Source organism: Callithrix jacchus, chromosome 9 (genome assembly GCF_049354715.1).
Source record: "Callithrix jacchus isolate 240 chromosome 9, calJac240_pri, whole genome shotgun sequence".
Taxonomy (NCBI): domain Eukaryota; kingdom Metazoa; phylum Chordata; class Mammalia; order Primates; family Cebidae; genus Callithrix; species Callithrix jacchus.
In genome coordinates this window covers 114,407,069-114,431,788 of record NC_133510.1, presented here as the reverse complement: position 1 = coordinate 114,431,788, position 24,720 = coordinate 114,407,069, and the positions used below count along the sequence as shown (strand labels likewise).

The following is a 24,720-nucleotide window of genomic DNA, read 5'->3' as shown; positions in this document are numbered from 1 at the left end:
TCAATTACCAGATTGATACTGTGACAAGAGAAGATGATGGCACACGAGGCAGGTTTTCTAGGGGTTTCACCATATTGGTCATATTGGTCAGGATGCCTTGAACTCCTGATCTCATGTGATCCACCTGCTTTGGCCTCCCAAATTGCTAGGATTACAGTTGTGAGCCACAGTACCCAACTGATTTTTTTTTTTTTTTTTTTGCTAGGATTTTTTTGGGGGAACAACTACTTTAGTGGTTATTCTGGGCTTACTATATACATATCTTAATCTAAACAATTTCAGCTTTATACTATCTTAAATTACAGTCAGATAAAGATAATGCAAATCTATTTTCCCCATTTTTCTGGTTATATTGTTATACATGTTATAAATGTTACACAAAAAAGAAATGTAGTATATTGCCAATAATAACACAAAGAAAGTGGGTAGAGGCCGGGCGCGGTGGCTCACATCTGTAATCCCAGCACTTTGGGAGGCCCAGGTGGGAGGATCACGAGGTCAGGAGTTCCAGACCAGCCTGGCCAAAGGCTACTTTACTTTTAGTAATGTAAGCCTGTCTTTACTAAAAATACAAAAATTAGCCAGGTGTGGTGGCGGACGCCTGGAGTCCCAGCTACTTAGGAGGCTGAGGCAGAAGAATCACTTGAACCTGGGAAACGGAGGTTGCAGTAAGCTGAGATTGCACCACTGCACTCCAGTCTGGGTGACAGAGCGAGACTCCATCTCAAAAAAAAAAAAGTCACAACCCAGTAATAACTATTTTATCTTTTAACAAAGCTGAGAGAAGGAAGGAGAACAAGTATATATTTGTAGCTCTTGTTATATTAAGCTTCTTATTTATCATTTCCCATTTTTTAATTTTTATTTTATATATATATATTTTATGCATTTTAGGTTCTGGGGTACATGTAAAGAACATGCAGGATTGTTGCATAGGTACGTACATGGCAATGTGGTTTGCTGCCTCCATCCCCATCACCTATATCTGGCTCTACCCCCACCCCCAGGCTGTAGTGCAGTGGTGCGGTCTTGGCTCAGTGCAGCCTCTACCTCCTGGGTTCAAGTGATTCTCCAGCCTCAGGTTCCTGAGTAGCTGGGACTACAGGCGCCTGCCATCACACCCGGCTAATTTTTATATTTTTTTATAAAGACAGGGTTTCACCATGTTGGCCAGGCTGGTTTCGAAATGCTGACCTCATGATCCGCCCTCCTCTGCCTCCCAAAGCACTAGGATTACAGGCATGAGCCATTGCACCCAGCCTTAACATTCTTTATTTGATGCAATGTGATAATCATACCTTCTTTTACTGCATTAATCGTAGTTTTCTGTAGTTCTTTGAACCTATTTATAGTGACTACTATTGAAGTTTTTATTAAGTCAGACATCTGGTTATATACAAAGCGATTTCTATTGCCTATTTTTTCCAGTGGGTGGTTTATACTTTTCTGTGTCTTAGTTTGTCTTTTTTCTTAAAAAAACATTTTGAATAATGTATTGTAGCAACTCTGGATACTGGTCCTCACCACCTTGTGGTAGGGGGTGGTGGTGGTTACTGTTATTTGCTTATTTCTCTAAAGACTGGCTGAATGATTTTAGTGGTCTATCCTTATTTCCTTTCTGTACAGTGTGGTGCCTCTGATGCTGCTTTTCTTGGGCTGCAGCCTTGGGTATGCCAGCCATCACTCTAGAATCACAGTGATTTCTTTTTTGAGATGGAGTGTCTTGTTACCAGGCTGGAGTGTAGTGGTGTGATCTTAGCTCACTACAACCTCTGCCTCCTGGTTTCAAGTGATTCGCCTGCCTCAGCCTCCCAAGTAGCTGGGACTACTGGTGTGCACCATCACACCCACCTAATTTTTGTATTTTTAGTAGAGACGGGGTTTTACCATGTTGGCCAGAATGGGCTCAATCTCTTGAGCTCATGATCTGCCTGCCTCGGCCTCTCAAAGTGCTGGGATTCCAGGTGTGAGCCACCGCGCCCAGCCTATGAAGTGGTATTAAATACATTTATGTTGTGTGTTACTACCACCTATATTAAGTTTCAAAGCATTTTTTATCATCTCGAAAAGAAAACTGGTATCCATTAAGCAGTTGTTCCCCATTCTTCCCATCTCTAGTCCCTGGCAACTGCCATTCTACTTTCTGTCTCTATGAAGTTGATTATTTTTAGATACCTCATGTAAGTAGAAGAATTATACAATACTTGTTCTGTTGTATCTGACTTACTTCATTTAGCATGCCTTTGAGATTCACTTACGTTATAGCATGTTTCAGAACTTTATTTTTTTTTTCTAGCTGAATAGTATTTCATTGTATAGATGTACCACATTTTGTTGATCCACTCCTCTGTCAATAGACATTTGTTATTACCTTTTGGCTGTTGTGACTAATGCCATAGTGAATGTAGGTGTACAGGTATGTTTTCAAGTCATTGTTTTTCAGCATATAACCAGAAATGCAGTGCTGGGTCATATGGTGTTTCTGTGTTTAATTTTTTGAAGGACTGCCATAAGTTTTCCATACTGGCTGTGCCATTTTACATTCTCATCAGCAGTGCACAAGGGATTCAGTTTCTCTACGTCTTTGCCAACACTTATTTTCTGTTTTTTTTTTTGTAATTGGAATTTTAGTAGCTGTGAAGTGGTATCTTATTGTGGTTTTGATTTGTATTTCCCCAACAATTAATGATAGTGAACTTTTCATGTGTCTACTGGTCATCTACGGAACTCATTTGTAGAAATGTATATTAACTTTTTTTTCTCTTAAAGAGATGGGATCTCACTATGTTGCCCAGCCTGTACTCAAATTGTTAGGCTCAAGCAATTCTGCCACCTCAGCCTCCTGAATTGGGTTATTTGAGTTGTGGAAGTTCTTTTTCGTTTGTTCGTTGTTTTTTTTTTTTTTTCGAGATGGAGTCTCACTTTGTCACCCAGGCTAGAGTGCGTTGGCATGATCTTGGCTCACTGCAACCTTTGCCTCCCAGGTTCAAGCGATTTTCCTGTCTTAGCCTTACTAGTAGCTGGGATTACAGGCACACACCACCACATCTGACTAATTTTATTTTGATTCTTAGTGGAGATGGGGTTTCACCATATTGGCCAGGCTAGTATTGAACTCCTGACCTCAAGTAATCTGCCTGGCTTGACCTCCCAAAGTGTTGGGATTACAGACATGAGCCACTGCGCCTGGCGGGAGTTCTTTATATGTTTTGGATATTAACCCCTTATCAGATATATGATTTGCAAACATTTTTTTCCTGTTCTATGGGTGGGTTATCTTCTTACTCTCTAGATAGTGTGCTTTGCACAAAACTTTTAAATTTCGATGAAGTCCTTTTTTTTTTTTTTTTTTTTTTGAGACAGGGTCTTATTGGTCCAGCACGGTGGCTCATGCCTGTAATTCCAGCACTTTGGGAGGTCAAGGCAGGTGGATCACCTGAGGTTGGGAGATTAGCCTGACCAACATGGAGAAATCCTGTATCTAAAAGGGAGATTAGCCTGACCAACATGGAGAAATCCTGTATCTAAAAAGAAAAAGAGACAGGATCTCGCTCTGTAGCCTAGGCTCGGGTGCAGTGTCGTGACCATGGTACTACAGCTTCGACCTTCCAGGCTCAAGTGATTCTCCCACCTCAGCCTTTTGAGTAGCTGAGACTACACGCATGGACCACCATGCCTAACTCATTCAAAAATTTTTTTTTGTAGAGACAGGGTCTCACTATGTTGCCAGGACTGGTCTCAAACTCCTTGGATCAAGCATGAAGTCCTTTTTTTCTCTTCTTTTTTTTAATTAATCTGTTTTAATACTGCAATAAAGTCCTACTCAAGACTGGGTAATTTTTGAAGAAGAGAGGTTTAATTGACTCACAATTCCACATGGTTGGGGAGGCCCCAGGAAACTTACAGTCATGGTAGAAGGGGAAGTACAGTACCTTCTTTGCAAGGTAGCAGGAAGAGTGAATGTAGGAGGAATTACCAAACACATAAAACCTTTGGATCTTGTGAGCACTTACTATCAGGAGAACAGCTTGGGAGGAACTGCCCCCACAATCTAGTTACCTCCACATGGTTTCTCCCTTGACATGTGGGGATTATGGGAATTATAATTCAAGATGAGATTTGGGTGGGGACACAAAACCTAACTATATTACTTCTGTTGCCCGTGCTTTTGGTATCATATTTAAGAAATCATTGCCAAATTAAAGATAATGAAGATTTTTCCCTCAGAGTTTTATAGCTTTAGCTCTTACATTCAGGGCTTTGATCCATTTTGAGTTATTTTTTTGTATATGGTATAAAGTAAGGGTACAACTTCATTCTGTGGCATGTGGATCTTTAGTTTTCCTAGCATAATTTGTTAAAAAGACTATTCTCATTGAACGATCTTGACATCCTTGTTAAAAATCAGTTAACTTGGCCGGGCGTGGTGGCTCAAGCCTGTAATCCCAGCACTTTGGGAGGCCGAGGCGGGTGGATCACGAGGTTGAGAGATCGAGACCAACCTGGTCAACATGGTGAAACCCTGTCTCTACTAAAAATACAAAAAATTAGCTGGGCATGGTGGCGCGTGCCTGTAATCCCAGCTACTCAGGAGGCTGAGGTAGGAGAATTGCCTGTATTTTAAAATTTATAAGTTCTCCTTCCATCGTGTTTTTGTCCTATATGATTTATTTGTTAAAGAAACTGCTTTTTTTTTTGAGACGATTTCTCACTCTGTTGCCCAAGCTGGAGTGCAATGGCGTGATCTTGGCTCACCGTAACCTCTGTCCCCCGGGTTCAAGCGATTCTCCCACCTCAGCCTCTCAAGTAGCTGGGATTACAGGCGCCTGCCACCACACCAGGCTAATTTTTGTATTTTTAGTAGAGACAGGGTTTCATCATGTTGGCTAGGCTGGTCTCACTCCTGACCTCATGATCTGCCTGCCTCAGCCTCCCTAAGCGCTGGGATTACAGGCATGAACCACTGTGCCCAGCCAAAATTGTCATTTTTTTAATGTCTCATTTAATATATTCTGGATTTAAACTGTGAGTAACCTCATGGTATCAGTTAACATATTCTTCAATCTTAATGTTTCTTGTGAACTGCTAGATCTGTAAGCTTGATTAGATCTGTTGTATTTGTATCACATCAGAACGTACTTTTTTTGTTTTTAACTTAGGGAAATTGTATAAAAGTAGACAGAATGGTAAAATGAACCCCTGCGTACCTGTCACCCAGCTTTAATAGTTATCAGCTTATATCATTCTTGTTTGATTTACAACCCCATCCATTTCTTTTCTTCTGTATTATTATTTAGTTATTTTGTGAGACAAGGTCTTATTCTGTCATCCATGCTGGAGTGCTGTGGGGTAATCACAGCTCACTGCAGTTTTGACCTCCGGGGCTCAAGTGATCCTCCCACTCCACCTTACCAAGTAGCTGGGACAACAGGGTGTGCACCACCACACCTAGCTAATTTTTTAATTTTTTGTGGAAAAGGGGTCTCGCTTTGTTGCCCAGACTGGTCTCAAACTCCTGCACTCAAGTGATCCTGCCTCAGCCTACCAAAGTTCTGGGATTACAAGCATGAGCTAACACATCCAACATGAACATTTTTTATATTAATTTAACTGGCATTTTAAGTCACACTTGAACTTCATATTTAGCAACTATTAAAAGCGTAGAATCCTGGATATTAGTGTTTTGTTAAACCTGATCTAGCTAACCGTAAATATACTTAGACCTAAAATGTGACCTTGGCCTTTTTCATTGAGATTCAGTATTTGTTACTATATGAAATAGAATATTTGGTTTGAGATACTAATGAAAAGATTAAAAGTAAAAAATAACTTGAATGGTTACAAAAAGAAACAAGAATTTAGACTTCTGTAAATTTCAGAGAATACTGCTTTGATACGCTAACATTTCTCTTGGGTGTCCAACCATGTCATAGATCAGTGGAAATCAAGTGGTTTTTGCACTCTGTACTGCTTTTTGTATGATAATATTTTCCTGGTTGAGCAGTTTGTTCTGCTGAGTAAACTCCATGTCAAACAATTACTTTTTATTAGTCAAAGATGTAACTACATAATCACTAAAAAGAACAGTGTGACTTCTTGAAAGGGGATTATGTTTTTAAGTCTTTTATATACCTCTGTGGGGGGCCATATGAGTTTAAGGACAGTTTATGACATTTGTTCAAGGTTTTGTAATAGGGCATTTCAGCAACCACCAGGGTACCAGATCATCCTACTAAGTAAGATTTAGGCTTTTTTTTTTTTTTGAGATGGAGTTTTGTTCTTGTTGCTCAGGCCTCGGCTTACTGCAACCTCCACCTCCTGGGTTCAAGCGATTCTCCTGCCTCAGCCTTCTAAGTAGCTGGGATTACAGGCATGTGCCACCACACCTGGCTAATTTTGTACTTTTAGTAGAGACGGGGTTTCTCCATTCTGGTCAGGCTGGTCTTGAACTCCCGACCTCAGGTGATCCACCCTCCTCGGCCTCCCAAAGTGCTGGGCTTACAGGTGTGAGCCACTGGGCCCGGCAAGATTTAGGCATGTTAGCCTTCATGTACAGACTATAAGTAACCCCCCTCCAAGAAAAAACAGTAGTAAATTCAAATGGTGATTGAAAAAGTGTAGAATTTCTGTTAGGTGAAGGTAGTTTATTCCTTGTGTTACAGTTTCAGAGAGGCAACATAACCTAGAAATGAAAAGCTTAGCATGGAATCAGATACACCTGGTTTAAATACCAGCTCTACTGCTCATGAACTGGTTGATTTTGGTCAAGATATTTGAATGCTAAGGTTAGTTTCCTCACCTTTAAAGTAGAGGTGATAGATTAGACATGTTGCATATAAAGTACTTAGTATTAGTGTCTGGTTTTGTAGTAAGACCTATAAAAGATATGTTATTAGTCGTATTCCTTAGGCTTCAGGAAATGATCTCTGTGCCATGTTTGAGGCAAACAGTTAAAGAATTAGAATGTTAGAAATGAAAGGAATCCTAGAGGTCGTTTGATTAAAGTCATTGCTTTCTGGATGAGAGAAGAAAGTAAGGAAAGTGTCAGAGTTGGAGACCAAGCTAGGACTGGCCTCAGTGTTAAAACTACTCTTCTAGGAATGGACCAGTAATATTCCTAGACTTTTTGGACCTGAATTGTGCTTTTCCTTGAATGTTTCGAATTTTAACTTGAGTGTTGTGATTATTTTATTGAAATGAGATTCTAGTCCTCTTGTCATGACTAATATTTATGAGAAATATACCATTTCACTTTAATGATTTTTTTTTTGAGACGGAGTCTCACTCTGTTGCCCAGGCTGGAGTGCAGTGGAATGATCTCAGCTCACTGTGCCCTCTGCCTCCCAGGTTCAAGTGATTCTTCTGCCTCAGCCTCCCGAGTGGCTGGGATTACAGGGTTCCACCACCACACCTGGCTAATTTTTGTATTTTTAGTAGAAACCGGGTTTCACCATGTTGGTTAGGCTGGTCTTGAACTCCGATCTGCCTGCCTTGGTCTCCCACAGTGCTGGGATTATAGAAGTGAGCCACCACACCTGGCTAATGATGATTTTGAATTATTCTAAGGGGCCTAATCTTTTTCAGTGGAATAAGCTTTAGGTTGTATTATGTTCTAAAAATCACTTGAAACTAGAGTTCAAGTGATTGAACTGGAAATTACTTGACAGCCGATTTTTGTGTACTGCATCTTTTCTGAGGAAGAGAGTTGGCAGGGAAAGGCACTTGTTATAATAGTCCACACATAGACAAATATTATTTAGAAATGAAAGTGCTTTGAATGAATTATTTTCAATTTTTGAATTGAATTATTTTCATTTTTTTCCCTACAGTTGTAATTATGTGACCTGTTTTTCTTTTCTTTTTTTTTCTTTTTCTTTTTTGAGACAGCGTCTCGCTTTATCGCCCAGGCTGGAGTGCAGTGGTGTGGTCGCGGCTCACTGCAATCTCTGCTTCCTGGGTTCAAGCAGTTCTCCTGCCTCAGCCTCCCGAGTAGCTGGGACTATAGGCACGTGCCACAACACCTGGCTAATTTGTGTATTTTTAGTAGAGACGGGGTTTTGCCATGTTGACCTGGCTGGTCTTGAACTCCTGACCTCGTGATCTGCTTGCCTTGGCCTCCCAATGTGCTGGGATTATAGGCATGAGCCACTGTGCCCGGCCCATGTGACCTGTTTTTCTTTTATAGATGGAAGTGAAATATGGGAATTGACTTGGTGTCAGTAAGCTGTTTTGGTTAAATCAAAAACATAATCTGTATTTTGCTTCAGTGAGTAGCTCTTTATAAGAGTGATTGGTTACTTTGGGAGTAAAGATTATTCTTTAGAGACAGGATCTTGCTTTGTTGCTCAGGCTAGACTGCAGTGACAATGATAATAGCCCACTGTGGCCTGAAACTCCTGGACTCTGGTGATCCTGCCTCAGCTTTCTCAGTAGCAATGAAGTGCATGCCACCATGCCTGGCTATGATTATTATTAATTTACATTTAACATTAGTTTATTTTTTTTCTTTCAGTAGGCTATTTTACTTTATTTGATTTTGATAAAGTTTGATTCTTTCTAGTTTCCTTCCTTCTGTGACCCCTACCTATTCTGGGTTTCCAGGCCAGCAGTGTACAGGTAGGGCCATCCTTAGGTAGCCTTTAGACTTAATATTAGGTGAGCTCTTCCCACAATAGCCCTCCTTCCTTTGAATTGAATTATATTTTAAGTTTGAAAATACTTTTCAGTTTACCTAGCCTGTTGAATTTAATGAAAATAATATTTAATCTTTTCAGAGGTCGAAACAGTAACAAAGGATTGCCTCAGTCTACGGTGAGTAACTTTAATGTTACTTATTGGGGAAAATTAGTAGTCCAAACATGATATTTAACCACAGACCAAATGCCAAGGCAAAAAATTCCCTTCTCTTGAATTTTATTACAGATAACTTGACTGTTTAAGTGTAATGTTCTTAGCCTATATGTGTTGTTTTTTAATGACTCTATGTAGAAAATGTAAAATTATTTGTTGTATTAGTTCATTCTCACACTGCTAATAAAGATATACCCAAGATTAGGTAATACATAAGGAAAGAGGCTCATGGTGGAAAGGAAAGCAAACACATCCTTCTCATGGTGGCTGGAGAGAGAAGTGCTGACCAAAGGGGAGAGAAACCTCCTTATAAAACTGTTAGATCTCCTGAGAACTCATTCACTATCATGAGAGCAGCATGGGGGAAATGGCCCCCATGATTCACTTATCTCCACCTGGTCCTGCCCTTGACACATGGGGATTATTACAATTCAAGATGGGATTTGGGTGGGGACACAGAACCAAACCGTATCGTTTGTAAATTGTATTTTTGTCATGTGTAATAATAACAAATCATTTGTTCTTTTCTAAAGGACCAAGGTGCCAATCTAAGTGAAAAACCTCCAAAAGATATGTAGAATGCCTAGAGTGGAGTTTGCAGAGTTCTTTATGCTTTTTATTTTGAATTAATGTGCATTTTTTCTGCTGCTTTCATTTTTCTCCTTTGGTGTTCTGGTCTTAAATTTTGGAACATTATCAATGAAATTGAACCAGACATGAAGGGCAGAAGTTATAAGTTCCACATGATGGAAGAAATAAATGAGAAATTATCACTAATTTTTGAGACTTTTCCTTTACTAGACAGATTGTTTTATGAGAATCAGGAAGACACACACATAGTAGTAATACAGAATGGTGTGGTTAATCAGACTTAAGTACTGTTATTGATGCAGGTATGCTGGGAGAACCTGGTCAGCGTTCTTCTTTGAAGGTCTGCCCTGGCTTCCTACCCCATTTATTTATACTTCACCCTTCTTAATGTACATATACTTTTGAGAGATTTAACAAATGCATACAATTAGAGTAACTACCACCACATTCAAGATAATAGAACAGTTTAATTGCCACCAAAATCCCTCAAATCACTTTTTAGTGAACCTCCTCTCTCTCCAACCATTAATTTGTCTTCTGTCTTTATGGTTTGTGTCTTTTCACCTCTTTGGAAGTTTACTTTTGCTTTTTTGTATCACATATAGTCAAAATGTTGTTAGTTGGTATGACTGATAACACTTGAAAACCTGACCTTCTATTCTCTACGGAAGCAAAATATTAAATAAACAAAATATTCCTTTAATTCACATAAGATATCATAAACCTGGCAAAACATTTTGCAACAAAATAAACGTTAACTTTATATGCAAGTGTAAATAGAGGTTGAGTGTCCCTAATTGGAAATGCGCCAATATTTCACATTTTGATATAGGAATGTTCAAGGATTAAGTATAATGCAGACATATATCCCCAAATCCAGAACAATTCCCAGTCTGAAATACTTCTGGTCCCTAGCGTCTTAGATAAGAAAGATTCAATTTGTACTAATTTCTAATAGTCTTTTTTTTTTTTAATATTCCAGATTTCTTTTGATGGAATCTATGCAAATATGAGGATGGTTCATATACTTACATCAGTTGTTGTAAGTTATTAGGTTGTTGGGGATAAACTGCCTTGGGGGTAGAAAAAAAGTCAGTCCATGAGGTTAAAATATGGATAAATGATTTTCAAGTAGCATTGCTTAGATCATATTCAGTCAGGATGATTTAGAGAAATAGATTAGAACTCCCTTTATCCAGTCTAATATAACTAATTGTAAAAGTACAGTTGGTCCTCTTCATCTGTGGGTTTCATATTCATGGATTCAGCCAAATTGGATCAAAATACGTGAGGAAAAGGCCAGGCACAGTGACTCACACCTGTAATCCCAGCACTTTGGGAGGTTAAGGTGGGCAGATCACTTGAGCTTACGAGTTTGAGACCAGCCTTTGCAACATGACAGAATCCTGTCTCTTCAAAAAGTGAAAAAATGAGCTGGGCATGGTGGTGTGTGCCTGTAGTCCCAGCGACTTGGGAGGCTGATGTGGGAGGATTGTTTGAGCCTCGGAGGTGGAGGTTTCAGCAAGCCGAAATCATGCCACTGTACTCCAGCCTGGGCAATAGAACCAGATCCTGTCTGAAATAAAAAAAATTTTTTTTGAGAAAAAAAGATATATGATCACACCTGAACCAAAGATGTACAGATGTTTTTCTTGTCATTCTTCCTAAAACTATACCGTATGACAACTATTTACATAGCATTTACATTGTATTAGGTATTATAAGTAATTTAGAGATAAAGTATTTGGGAGAATGTGCTTAGTTATATGCAAATACTATTATATTTTACATAAGTGACTTAAGTGTTGTATAGTTGGTATCTGAAGGAGGTCCTGGAACCCCACCGATAACAACAGACATCTATATTCTTGTTAACCCTGCTGTGTGTGTAAAATAATATTAGTAGTTTATTGTCTTTGTACGTTATTTTGTCACTTAAAGTAGCTGGGGTCAGAAATGTTTGATTTCATTGTTAAAATTTGTACTGCAAACTCTTGAGTAGAGCCTCTTGAAGAGTTTTGAAAGTTCAGTGTATTGTTAATGTTTTGAATTTTTTTTTATGGTTTTGTTAGTAAATACCTAATACTGAATGAAGCCTGATGAGGTATAAAAAGTAAAATGAAAACAGTTATCCTTGGTGACTGGGTAATATACTGTTTCTTTGATAAATTATATGTTTTTAGGGCTCCAAATGTGAAGTACAAGTGAAAAATGGAGGTATATATGAAGGAGTTTTCAAAACATACAGTCCTAAGGTAATTTTTACTTTTTTTTCTTTTTCTTACATAGTAAAATAACATTTTCATAGTCAGCGCTTTACCTGGTTTTTAAAGCCACTTGGAATGATTTTACTCCTCAGTTTCAAATACTGATTATTTTATAGACTGGTTTGTGTAATCAGAAAGACTTATTGATGTATGTGCTTATTAAACTGTCAACCATTTTTTAAGCATTGTGACTAAAAGAGGGAGGGTGCGGTGGTTTATTTTTTTCTCTTTAAAAAAATTATTATTGATGTACTTAAGACAGACCATAGCACCAAAAAACATTTAGATGTGAGAATTTTTAAATGATGGAATGGAAAATAGATCATATGTCAGGGAAAAAGCTATGATTATCAGGTTCTCTTGATATTATTTTTGTCAAAGGCATATAAGAACTGGTACCTTGATGAGCTAAATAATTTCTAACAAATTTTATTTTGTAAATGTTTTGAATACTTACTTGTGGTTTTCATTTTAGTGTGATTTGGTACTTGATGCTGCACATGAGAAAAGTACAGAATCCAGTTCGGGGCCAAAACGTGAAGAAATAATGGAGAGTATTTTGTTCAAATGTTCAGACTTTGTTGTGGTACAATTTAAAGATATGGACTCCAGTTATGCAAAAAGAGGTGGGTTTTGATTTTCTAAATATGGTTTACTAGATTTATTCAAGCATAGATTTCCACAGTGATCCTACAAACTTAGTATTTTTTTTAAAGAAATATCTGGGCCGGGCCTGGTGGCTCACGCTTGTAATCCCAGCACTTTGGGAGGCCGAGGCGGGTGGATCACCTGAGGTCAGGAGTTCAAGACCAGCCTAGCCAACGTGGTGAAACCCCATCTCTACTAAAAATATAAAAATTAGCTGGGTGTGTTGGTGTGCTCCTGTAGTCCCAGCTACCAGAAAGGCTAAGACAAAATTACTTGAATGCAGGAAGTGGAGGTTGTAATGAGCCAAGATCACGCCACTGTACTCCATCCAGCCTGGGCAACAGAGCAAGACTCGGTCTTAAAAAAAAAAAAAAAAAAAAAAAAAAAAAAGACCTGCTTTCTAGAATAACCCATTAGATAGTTTTTTAGAAAAATGGGAATTTTAATGCATTTTTGTTGGAAAACATTTAAAACTTTAGAGAAAAATAAAAGTTTTAGTGATCTCTTAAATAGTTTGTAAAGCATTTTCTACAGTGTTATGGTCAAGAATGCTACTAATTATATATTCACCTGAAAATTTCTTGTCCAATTTGGCCTATAATGCTTTAGTTTATAAATGGGCATGTGGCTAATCTGGAAAGAAATCAAGGCATAGAGCTAAGGAAGAAAGGTAGAGAGTGGTTGATAGAAAACAATTGTGTAATGAAAATGAAAAAGGGTGAAGAAGTAGAACATGTGTACTTAAAAAACATTCAGAGAATGAGACGATGTTTTGAGAATTTAAAAGCGATTATGTCGGTATCTTAAAAATGTAGTCTCACTGGGCCTGGTGGCTCATGCCTTTAATCCCAGCACTTTGGGAGGCCGAGGCAGGCGGATCACGAGGTCAAGAGATCGAGACCATCCTGGCCAGCACGGTGAAACCCCATCTCTACTAAAAATACAAAAAAATTAGGTGGGTGTGGTGGTGCGTGCCTGTAGTCTCAGATATTCGGGAGGCTGAGGTAGGAGAATTGCTTGAACCTGGGAGGTGGAGGTTGCAGTGAGCCAAGATTGTGCCACTACACTCCAGCCTTGTGCCTGGCGACAGAGCGAGACTCTGTCTCAAAAAAAAATGTTTCTTTTTAAGTGTCCAGTAAGGAACACAGTGGGAATTCCTGTTACTTATTTGCAAGGCATTACTGAGTGTTCAGTAACATGTTGTAAGGCCCATTTCTGGGCAATCTTGAGCTTGGTTCTAAAATTCTTTTTTTTTTTTTTTTTTTTTTGAGATGGAGTTTCGCTCTTGTTGCCTAGGCTGGAATGCAATGGCATGATCTTGTCTCACTGCAACCTCCAACTCCTGCAGGGTTTAGGTGATTCTCCTGCCTCAGCCTCCTGAGTAGTGGGGATTACAGGCATGTGCCACCACAGCTGGCTAATTTTGTATTTTTAGTAGAGATGAGGTTTCTCCATGTCATTCGGGCTGGTCTTGAACTACTGACCTCAGGTGATTCATCGTGCCCAGCCCTAAAATTTTTATTTCTTTATGCCAAACTCTGTAGTGAAATATGTAATTCTGGTGTAAATTGTAATTCAGTACAATTTGATTTTTACTATTTAAACCTTACCAAAAGCTGTTTTTATTGTTGGGTTGATTATTCTACACCGTTACTTGGAAATAATAATAAACCAGGAATCTTTCTCTTAGCAAGGTTCTCATCTATTAGTTGGCTTGCTTTTTCAGAGGCTAACAGTACTGAGTATTCTTAACTGTCTTGAAATGCTATTGAAAGCACAGTTTTCTGTTTTTGAATCTTCTCAAATATCCTTGTATTTGATTCACAACTCTTTGTCTTAAGAGGTCTTCAGCATCCCATCTAAGGAAACAAGTCTTTTTTTTTAGTTGCTACCTTTGGAGTTGATCTTGTTTATGCCTAGGGAGCACTAAATTATTTATACTTATACTATTGAAATATTCCACTGTTATAAATTCAAAAGTTGACTTTGGGAAGATAAAATTTTAGTTTAGTTTAATATACAGTACTCTGGAAAGAGTATTGGCCACAACAACAAAAATGTTCTCTATTGGGTACCAGGTCATTTAACTAACAGCCATTTATATTATATGTTATCTTTTTGTTTTTATGATGAATTGGTGTTTCCAAAATGTGGAAGAGTGAAAATTACTTCGAGATGTTTGTGATAGTCCATTCCTTGCTCCTTTTAAAAATTAATGTCATTACATTTTTATTACTTTTATTACATCTTCATTTCTCAGATAATTTTAGTTCATTATGAAAGGCAAGAAAATCTCACTGTACTCATAAGGGGATAAGGGCATTTACAAAATTACTTTTCTTGATGAGGACATCCAATATTGGAGTATTTTCAGGTATCTTATTTCAAGACTTATAATGGTTTAGTGAATTATACAATTATGTCCAATGCATAATGTCCTGAAAATACTATTAAGTCATGCATTTAAGACTTCAGGTATCCTAAGCTGAGTTAAGACTATCCAGGCATAAGTTGCCCTTTCTATTAAAGAAAAAAAGTGTTAATTTGGAAATACTTTTAGTATGGAGAAATTCATTTTAGAGTTATTAATTGGCATGGTTTTCTTTTTTCCTTTTTTTTTTTTTTTGAGACAGAGTCTTGCTCTATTGCCCAGGCTGGAGTGCAGTGGCATGATCTTGGCTCTCTGCCACCTCTGCCTTCTGTATTCAAGCAATTCTGCCTCAGCCTTCCGAGTAGCTGGGATTATAAGCTCATGCCATCTATTTTTTTTTTGTATTCTTAGTAGAATCAATGCTTCTGAATGTTGGGTTCACATTTAGTCACCTGGGGAGTTTTTAAAAATGTTCTCACTTCTAGAGATCCTGGTTTAATTACAGTTAGTCTGGGTGAGGCTCTGGGCAGTCAGGGATATGAGCCATGGGTTTCATGTGAGATCCCAGGAGTGGCTCTGTTCTGTGGCCTTGAGAATTTGTGCTTTCTAGGCTAGGTGCAGTGGCTCATGCCTGTAATCCCAGCACTTTGGGAGTCCAAGGTGGGCAGATCATTTGCGGTCAGGAGTTTGAGACCTGCCTGGCCAACGTAGTGAAACCTCATCTCTACTTAACAAATTAAAAAATTATTCGGGCATGGTGGCACATGTCTGTAATCCCGGCTACTTGGGAGGCTGAGTCAGAAAAAACCCTTAAACCTGGGAGGTGGAGGTTGTGAGATTGTGCCAACTCCAGCCCAGGTGACAAGTGAAACATTGTCTCAGAAAAAGAAAAAGAATTTGTGCTCTTTTTTCTTGCTTCACAGTCCCCTTTCTGTCTTAGAATTGGTGACTGCCTGAAATAGTCTCTGCTGTTATCATTTGATAATACTTTTCCACATCTTGAATGGATAGATGGATTGAGTGTTTTTTATAACAGAAGTGGATCAATGATTGGAGTATACAACTTTGTAGTTTCCTAAAAGAGATGAATTGATTTCATTTCTGAGCTTTTATCTTATAATTCTCTTCTGTAATAGTGCCACTAAATTCTTAAGGTTGATAATATTAACTCAAATTTGAGTGCATATTCTACGTGCCAGACTCTGTGCTAACAGATTTACCTACCTTTGTTCACAAAATCATCACAACTTGTTTCCAAAGTAGGTACAGCTATTAACCATGTCATAGGTGAGGAAACAGAGGCATATTTAAGAAATTTGATGGCCGGGTGCAGCAGCTCACACCTGTAATCCCAGCACTTTGGGAGGCTGACGCAGGCAGATCACAAGGTCTGGATTTCAAGACCAGCCAACATAGTGACACCCCATCTCTACTAAAAATACAAAAATTATCTGGGTGTGGTGGGGAGTGCCTGTAGTTCCAGCTACTTGGGAGGCTGAGGTGGAAGAATCGCTTGAACCCAGGAGGCGGAGATTGCAGTGAGCTGTTATGAGCCACTGTACTCTAGCCTGGGCAGCAGAGCGAGACTCGTATCTAAAAAAATTTAAAAAACTTGCTTAAGTGAGGACACAAGTCTAGCTTTTCCACTCTTAACTCTTAACTGCAATGACATAAGTTATGTGATTTGATTTGTTGTTTAGCTCAGTTGTCCTAAGTCAAGTTAATGTTTGGTTGGTTGGTTTTTTTTTTTGAGATGGAGTCTCACTCTGTTGCCCAGGGTGGAGTGCAGTAGCGCGATCTTGGCTTGCTGCAACCTCTGCCTCCTGGGTTCAAGCGATTCGTCTGCCTCAGCCTTCCAAGGACCTGGGACTATAGGTGCTCACCACCACACCCGGCTAATTTTTGTGTTTTTAGTAGAGATGGGGTTTACCATATTGGTGAGGCTGGTCTCAGACTTTTGACCTCATGATCTGCCCACTTCTGCTTCGAAAATGCTGGGATTATAGGATGAGCCATAGCGCCTGGCTGCGGGGAAACCTTTTAATGTGAGTGTGTGACTCTTTTTTTTTTTTGAGCCGGAGTTTCGCTCTTGTTACCCAGGCTGGAGTGCAATGGTGCAATCTCGGCTCACCGCAACCTCCACCTCCTGGGTTCAAGCAATTCTTCTGCCTCAGCCTCCAGAGTAGCTGGGACTAGAGGCGCATGCCACCATGTCCAGCTAATTTTTGTATTTTTAGTAGAGACGGGGTTTCACAATGTTGACCAGGATGGTCTTGGTCTCTTGACCTCGTGATCCACCCGCCTTGGCCTCCCAAAGTGCTGGGATTATAGGCGTGAGCCACTGAGCCCGACCCTGTCAGTGTGACTTTTAAGTTCTTGATGCTAACATCATTGATTTCAGTAAATTTTAAAAGTTATACATATATGCAAATGAACAAGAGGCTCAGAAATGACTTAGTGACTTCTTAACAATACAATTAATAAGTTTCATTTGGACTCTTGAATGTTATACATGGGCCAGTTAGATTTATTGACAAACTGAAAGTAGCTTTACATCTTATGAGCTGTGGGTTCCCTTGGCACATTCATAATTAGAAGATTCCATCATATTATCATTGGAAAATTAGTTAGTATTTTATCCTTTATTTGAATTCCAGGGCAGATGGATCTGAAATTCTCTTCAATTTGCCAAAACTTCTTAGGGCATTCAGCCACTTTTGGCTCTGTATCTGTATACCTTTGCAATTGGGCTGATACCTCTGCTTGTTTTTTACTTGATTTTCCATCCATTTCCAGTGTTCCTTTCTTCTCTATTTTTTCCCTTCATTTTCTTTCTGTTCGTCTTGTTGCGGTTATTCATCTTTCTCTCTTTACCGCAACTAAACTGTATTTTAATTCTTTGGCTTTACTTCTGCTTCCTTATTCCATTGTTTCTCATATTTTTTCCTATTGCTTCATTATCTTTGTTGTATTCTCAGCTTAGATAATAGCGTTCAGCAAATCCATTTGTCAGGAAATAAAATTTTATTGTTGCATAGCTATGCCCATGCATTTGTGTGTTGTCTATGACTCTTTTCATGGCTGTAGCCATAGAGTTGAATAATCCTAGCAGACTGCAGAGCTTGCAAAGCCAAAAAATTGGACTATCTGTCTCTTTACAGAAAAGTTTGTCAGCCCTTGGCCTACATTGTATTTTCTGCTGCATTTAGGACTGATCAAAAATACATGCTGTACTGGCTTTGGTGAAGTAATGCAGAACATCCTCTGTCCCTTAAACTTAAGAACGAATGCATGCTTTGATTCTAATACTGTGTAATATCCTGAGATTCCTTATTTGTTATATTCTAATTGGATTTAGTCTGAAGAATTAGTTTTGCTTACTAGATATCTGTCACATTTAGTGAAAAAATCATATAGGGAGAAGATTGGTTAATGGAACAGATCTCCATCAACTAACCACACCCTCCCTTATCCACAAATTTATCTTCCTCCTCCTTGCCATCTTTTTTTTTTGAGATGGTCTTGCTCTGTTGCCCAGGCCTGAGTGCAGTGATGCAATCACAGCTCACTGGAGCCTTGACCTTCCAAGCTCAGGTGATCCTCTCACCTAGCTGTGATTAAAGGTGCAAATCACTACACCTGGCTAATTTTTTTTTTTTTTTTTGAGACGGAGTTTTGCTTCTGTTGCCCATGTTGGAGTGCAGTGGTACGATCTCAGCTCACTGCAACCTTTGCCTCCTGAGTTCAAGCGATTTTCCTGTCTTGGCCTCCCAAGTAGCTGGGATTACAGGCATCACCACCATGCCTGGCTAATTTTTATATTTTTAGTAGAGATGGAGTTTTACCATGTTGGCCAGGCTGGTCTCGAACTCCTGACCTCATGATCTGCCCACCTCAGCCTCCCAAAGTGTTGGGATTACAGGCGTGAGCCACCATGCCCAGCCATAATTTTTAATATATATATATAATTATATTTTATATATACATAATATATGTAAAATATGTTATATATATATATAAGGGCTTATATATATTATATATATATATAAAATTCTTATCTCTACATATCTATATATATTTGTAGAGATAGGGTTTTCCCATGTTGCACAGGCTGGTTTCGAACTGCTGGGCCTAAGCTATCTTCCCACCTTGGCCTCCCAAAGTCCTGGGATCGCAAGCATGAGTCACCATACCTGGCCTCATTATTTTTCCTCTGGTTTTAGTAGAGAGGATTTTTAAGCTAACTTCTTTAGTCATCACCTTGACTTTCCCTTCTGCCTCCTTGCTCTCTTTTTTCTTTTAGACGGAGTCTCACTCTGTTGCCCAGGCCAGAGAGCGGTACTGCAGTCTCAGCCTCCAGAGTTCAAGGGATTCTCCTCCCTGAGCCTCCTGAGTAGCTGAGGCTATAGGTGCCCACCACCACGCCCGGCTAATTTTTGCATTTTTAGTAGTCATGTGGTTTCACTCTGTAGGCCAGGCTGGTCTCAAACTTCTGACCTTAAGTGATCCACCTGCTTTGGCCTCCTAGAATGCTGGGATTTCAGGTGTGAGCCACCTCACCCAGCCATTTTTTTCCTCCTTGCTCTGTTATACCAACTCTTTGTTTCTGGACTCTTCAGCATCTCCCTTTGTACTTAATCCTTCCCTTTAGCCTGAAAACCTGTTCACTTCCTGCTTACCTAAAAAGGATTCTTTTTAACCCTGAATTCTTCTAGCCATTATCCTGCCAAAGTCTGTCATTAACCTCTTAACTGCCAGGTCTTTTGGAATCTTTTTCTGTCTTTATTGCTGCACTTGAATGTGGGTTTCATCCTCCTTCAGAATTTCCCATTCTCTTATTTTTTTATTTTTTGAGATGAGGCTTGCTCTGTTGCCCAGGCTGGAGTGTAGTGGCGTGATTTTTGGCTCACTGCAACCTCTGCCTCCGGGTTCAAGTGATTCTCCTGTCTTAGTCTCCCAAGTAGCAGCCTCCGGCTGAGGCAGGAGAATCACTTGAACCCGGGACTACAGGTAGCTGGGACTCTAGGTGCATGCCACCATGCTTAGCTAATTTTTGTATTTTTAGTAGAGACGGTGTTTTACCATGTTGGCCAGGCTGGTCTCGTACTGCTGACATCAGGTGATCTGTCCACCTCAGCCTCCCAAAGTGCTGGGATGACAGGTGTGAGCCACTGCTCCCGGCCTCTTCTTTATTTTTTATGTTTATTGATCATGCCTTCCCTGCCTCATTCCTGGGCTGCTTTACCTTCACACATCCCTTGGATGTGTGTCCCCAGTGTCTGTTTCTTTGCCTTCTGCTCTTGCCACATGACAGTCACACACTGCTATCATTTCAGCTACCACACACTAGTTTCCTTCTATTATGTGTGTATCATTGCCCTTATACCATGTTGTATTAAAATTATAGGCTTGTCTCCCCTGCTACCCTTTGAGCTCTTTGTGCTTGGTTACTGTCTTTGTTATGTATTCTCATGGTCTAGTATAGTGCTTTGGCACATAGTACAGGCTCAATATAAATGTGTTTGAATAAATGAAATTCAGTGCCTTAATACACTTTTATAGAGCATTATTTTATGAAAAGAATGAAAAAGCTATAAGTGGTCTTACAAATACAGTCATTATCCAGCAGATATTTGGAGAGCTCTGGAATGTGTTCTTTGCTGTGCTTGTTGCTATGGACAGTACAGAGAAATCTAAGAATCTATTTCGGGTCGCTTTTGAGAACCTAGTGAAACTGTATAACCTCATCCTAGAAAAATTTACACACATGCAGATTTTACATGTAATGTAATTCTTTCAAAAATTAATTTTCTTTTTCTTTTTTTTTTTTTTTTAAGAAACAGGGTCATGCTCTGTCACCCAGGCTGGAGTGCAGTGGTGTGATCATGGCTTACTGTAGCCTCGACCTCCTGGCTCAAGGAACTCTCCCACCTCAGCCACCCAAGTAGCTGGGACTACAGGTGCGCGCCACTATGCCCGGCTAATTTTTTTAATATTTTGTAGACACTGAGTCTCACTATGTTTCCCAGGCTGGTCTTCACCTCCTGGGCTCAAACAGTTCTCTTCCTTGGCCTCCCAAAAGTGATGGGATTATAGGCGCAAACCACTGTGCCTACACTATATCTAATTTCATGGTGTTGACAGTTTCTTTAGGGAGTTCATGTACTCTATTCTAAGCATTTTTAGAGTCAGAGATACCAAAGCTTGTAAATGAATTCAAGAAAAATGGAATGTTGACCTGTGTTACATTGAATATAAAATGGAGTCAAAGATGTGAATAATTATGTAGATTTTATAAAAAAAAATTAGCCGGGTGTAGTGGCATGCATCTGTAATCCCAGCTACTCGGGAGGCTGAGGCAGGAGAATCATTTGAAGCCAGAAGGCGGAGGTTGCAGTGAACTGAGATCCTGCCACTGCACACCAGCCTGGGAGACAGAGCGAGACTTCATCTCAAAATAAAATAAAAAGAAAAATAAAAGAATTGTTTAGATTTTAGTAGTTGGAAGAAGTGAGAGTGTTAAATTGAATTGTGTAGATTGTAGCAGTTAGAAGAAGTTGGAGTGTTAATGTGTAATTAGAGAACGGTGAAATATAAAATTCTACAGACTGTTTTATTCTGGTGTTGCACTGTTGTGTTCTTATATGGTTGTCTTTTTGGTCTGATCAGCAACAGTACAAGTAACAGACAGGAATCTCTTCTGGAGGGCATGACGTTAGAAATGCTGTGTCAGTCATGTGATGAACAGGCAGATCCCAGAGAACGATATAACCCAGGAAGTCTAAGGGCCTGAGAAGTCTAAATGTGTTTCAAGTTTATTCATGGATGGTGCTCTACTAGGACTAGGGGAGGTACATCACAGCCATGTTTCTACGTAGGCACATCCTTGTAGCTAGGAGTGCAGTAGGCTCTAGATGTGGCAGGCAGGCAGCACTAAAACTGGGCAAATTATCAGGATGGATAGCCTCTCCTTTCTGGTGCCCTGTGGTACGTAGACACATGAAATAATGGATATGCAGGTAGTCCTAGCTGGGTTGGTCCAGATCACTGGGCAAGAGAGGAACTTGACTTGGGCCATGGACTTTGGGAGTCTCATTCTAGTGAGCTAGCTAGAACTCTCAGTGGTACAATATTCTTGAAAACTGAACCATTAGAAAGTTTACAGCCTCAGCATTGCTGTGGTTTATTAAGGCACAGATATGTGTTCATGCTGGGGCCAAGGAGTAAATAGAGAGTGGCATTTATTGAGGCCAGTATGGCAGCAGTACAGAGATTATTGGGATTAAAAGAAATAAATAGGTGGAACGGAACTATGTGATAGAAAGCTAAACAGAGGAGTTTGTGGTACACAATAAAAAAGTATTACATGTTTATTAAGATATGGTCATCTTCCATTTATTAAAGTTACATGTTTTATATATTTTTAGAATATATAGAAATTCTCTGCCCTATCACATTTGCCAAAGTCAGAACAATAACTTTATTAAATATAAAACAAAAAGAATAAGCAAAAACTTTTAGCATAAAATAGAATTTTATTTGGACAAAAAATAAAAAAAAATTGTGTGGTACTATGAGTAAGGTTGATTTGAGATACATGGGAAGAGAATCTAAAGTGTAGAAGTAGGCCAGGCGTAGTGACTAATGGCTGTAATCTCAGCACTTTTGGAGGCTGAGGCGGGAGGATCACTTGAGCTCAGGAGTTCAAGACCTGCCTGGGCAATTTGGCGAAACCCCATCTCTACAAAAAAATACAAAACTTAGCCGGGTGTGGTGGTGTGCGCCTGTAGACCCAGCTACTTGGGAGGCTGAGGTGAGAGGATCACTTACAGCGAGGAAGTCAAGGCTGCAATGAGCTGTGGTTATGCCGTGTCATTCCAGCCTGGGTGACAAGCGAGACCTTATCTCAAAAACCAACTGGCCAGGTGCGGCAAATCACCTGAGGTCAGGAGTTCAAGACCGGCCTGGCTGACATGTCTCTACTAAAAATACAAAAAATTAGCTGGGCATGGTGGCATGTGCCTATAATCCCAGCTACTTGGGAGGCTGGGGCTGGAGAATCTCTTCAAACCAGGAGGCAGAGGTTGCAGTGAGCCGAGATTACGCCACTGCACTCCAGCCTGGGCTATAGAGTGAGACTCCATCTCAAAAAGAAAAGTTTGGCCGGGCGTGGTGGCTCACACCTGTAATCCCAGCACTTTGGGAGGCTGAAACGGGTGGATCATAAGGTCAAGAGATCGAGACCATCCTGGCCAACATGGTGAAACCCTGTCTCTACTAAAAATACAAAAATTAGCCAGGCATTTGCCACACACCTGTGGTCCCAGCTACTTGGGAAACTGAGGTGGAAGAATCACTTGTACCCAGGAGGCAGAGGTTGCAGTGAGCTGAGACTGCGCCACTGTGCTCCAGCCTGGCAACAGAGCAAGACTCCGTCTCAAAAAAAAAAGAAAAATTTAGCTCGGCGTGGTGGCAGGTATCTGTAATCTCAGCTACTTGGGAGGCTGAGGCAGGAGAATCACTTGAACCTGGGAGTCAGAGGTTGCAGTGAGCTGAGATTGTACCACTGCACTCCATCCTGGGTGACAGAGTGAGGCTCCCCCTCAAAAAAAATATTAAAAGGTCGGGCGCGGTTGCTCACACCTATAATCCCAGCACTTTGGGAGGCCGAGGCAGGTGGATCGCGAGGTCAAGAGATCAAGACCATCCTGGTCAACAAGGAGAAACCCGTCTCTACTAAAAATACAAAAATTAGCTGGGTATGGTGGTGCACGCCTGTAGTCCCAGCTACTCGGGAGGCTGAGGCAGGAGAATTGTTTGAGCCCAGGAGGCAGAGGTTGCGGTGAGCCGAGATCGTGCCATCGCACTCCAGTTTGGGTAACGAGTGAAACTCCGTCTCAAAAAAAAAAAAATTAAAAACAAAACATTAAGAAAAGTACCTTCTGTTTCTGTAGAAATTGACAAAATGATTCTAAAGTTTATTAGATTATGTGTATTAACAGAAGAATTTTGAAAATTTTTTTCCACAAGAGTCATAAAGGAGGACTTACCCTACCAAATATTAGAATTAAAACATAGCTGACATAGTGACTATGCGTGGAGAATCCAAAGCAGACTGAATTTATTTGGGTACTTTGTTAATTATACAATAAACATAGCACCTTGATTCTGGAGAAAAGGTAAATGATGCTGGGACATTTTGGAGAAATTAGATTCCTGCTTTCTAATAGGAAATGTTAACACTGATAACAAAAATAAAATTAAATGGATTAATGGGAGAACTGATAAAATTCAAACTACACTGGAGCAAATCTGTGAATTTGCTTAATTTTGAGTGGAGAAGGACTTCATAAGCATAAGCATGACTATCAGAGCAAAAAAATAATAAATTAAAAGATTAATATATTGGATTATAAAAAAATCAAATAATTAAGCTGGCTGCAGTGGCTAACGCCTGTAAAATCAGCACTTTGGGAGGCCGAGGTGGGTGGATCACAAGGTCAAGAGATTGAGACCACCCTGGCCAATATGGTGAACACCTGTTTCTACTAAAAATACAAAAATTATCTGGGTATGGTGGTGCAGGCCTGTAGTCTCAAGTACTCAGAAGGCTGAGACAGGAGAATCACTTGAACTCGGTAGGTGGAGGTTACAGTGAGCCAAGATTGCGCCACTGCACTCCAGCCTGGTGACAAAGTGAGACTCTGCCTAAATAAATAAATAAGCAAAATATTAGTAGCGCATGGTGGTGCACGCCTGTAATCCCAGCTACTCCGGAGGCTAAGGCCAGAGAATTACTTGAATCTGGAAAGTGGAGGTTGCAGTGAGCCAAGATTGTGCCACTGCACTCCAGCTTGGGTGACAGAGAAAGACTCTATCTCAAAAAAAAAAAGAAGAAGAAAAGACTTAGATGTGTCCAAAAGTACCATGCATTTAAAAAGATATGCCACAGACTGGGAAAAGTAGAAAAAATGTTTTTAAAATGGCCAGTGA

General features: G+C 39.8%; 1 protein-coding gene across 50 annotated transcripts in view; it reads left to right on the top strand.

Moving 5' to 3' along the window:
- The window catches only part of ATXN2 (ataxin 2), a 141,691-nt gene that overhangs the window by 31,544 nt on the left and 85,427 nt on the right, over positions 1-24,720 (top strand). For all 50 annotated transcript variants that reach the window (XM_035257647.3, XM_078337305.1, XM_078337298.1 and 47 more), the window contains exons 2-5: positions 8,775-8,811; positions 10,424-10,483; positions 11,625-11,696; positions 12,184-12,334. In XM_035257647.3, the coding sequence (XP_035113538.2) occupies positions 8,775-8,811; positions 10,424-10,483; positions 11,625-11,696; positions 12,184-12,334 (320 nt within the window). The remainder of the gene's footprint in view (positions 1-8,774; positions 8,812-10,423; positions 10,484-11,624; positions 11,697-12,183; positions 12,335-24,720) is intronic.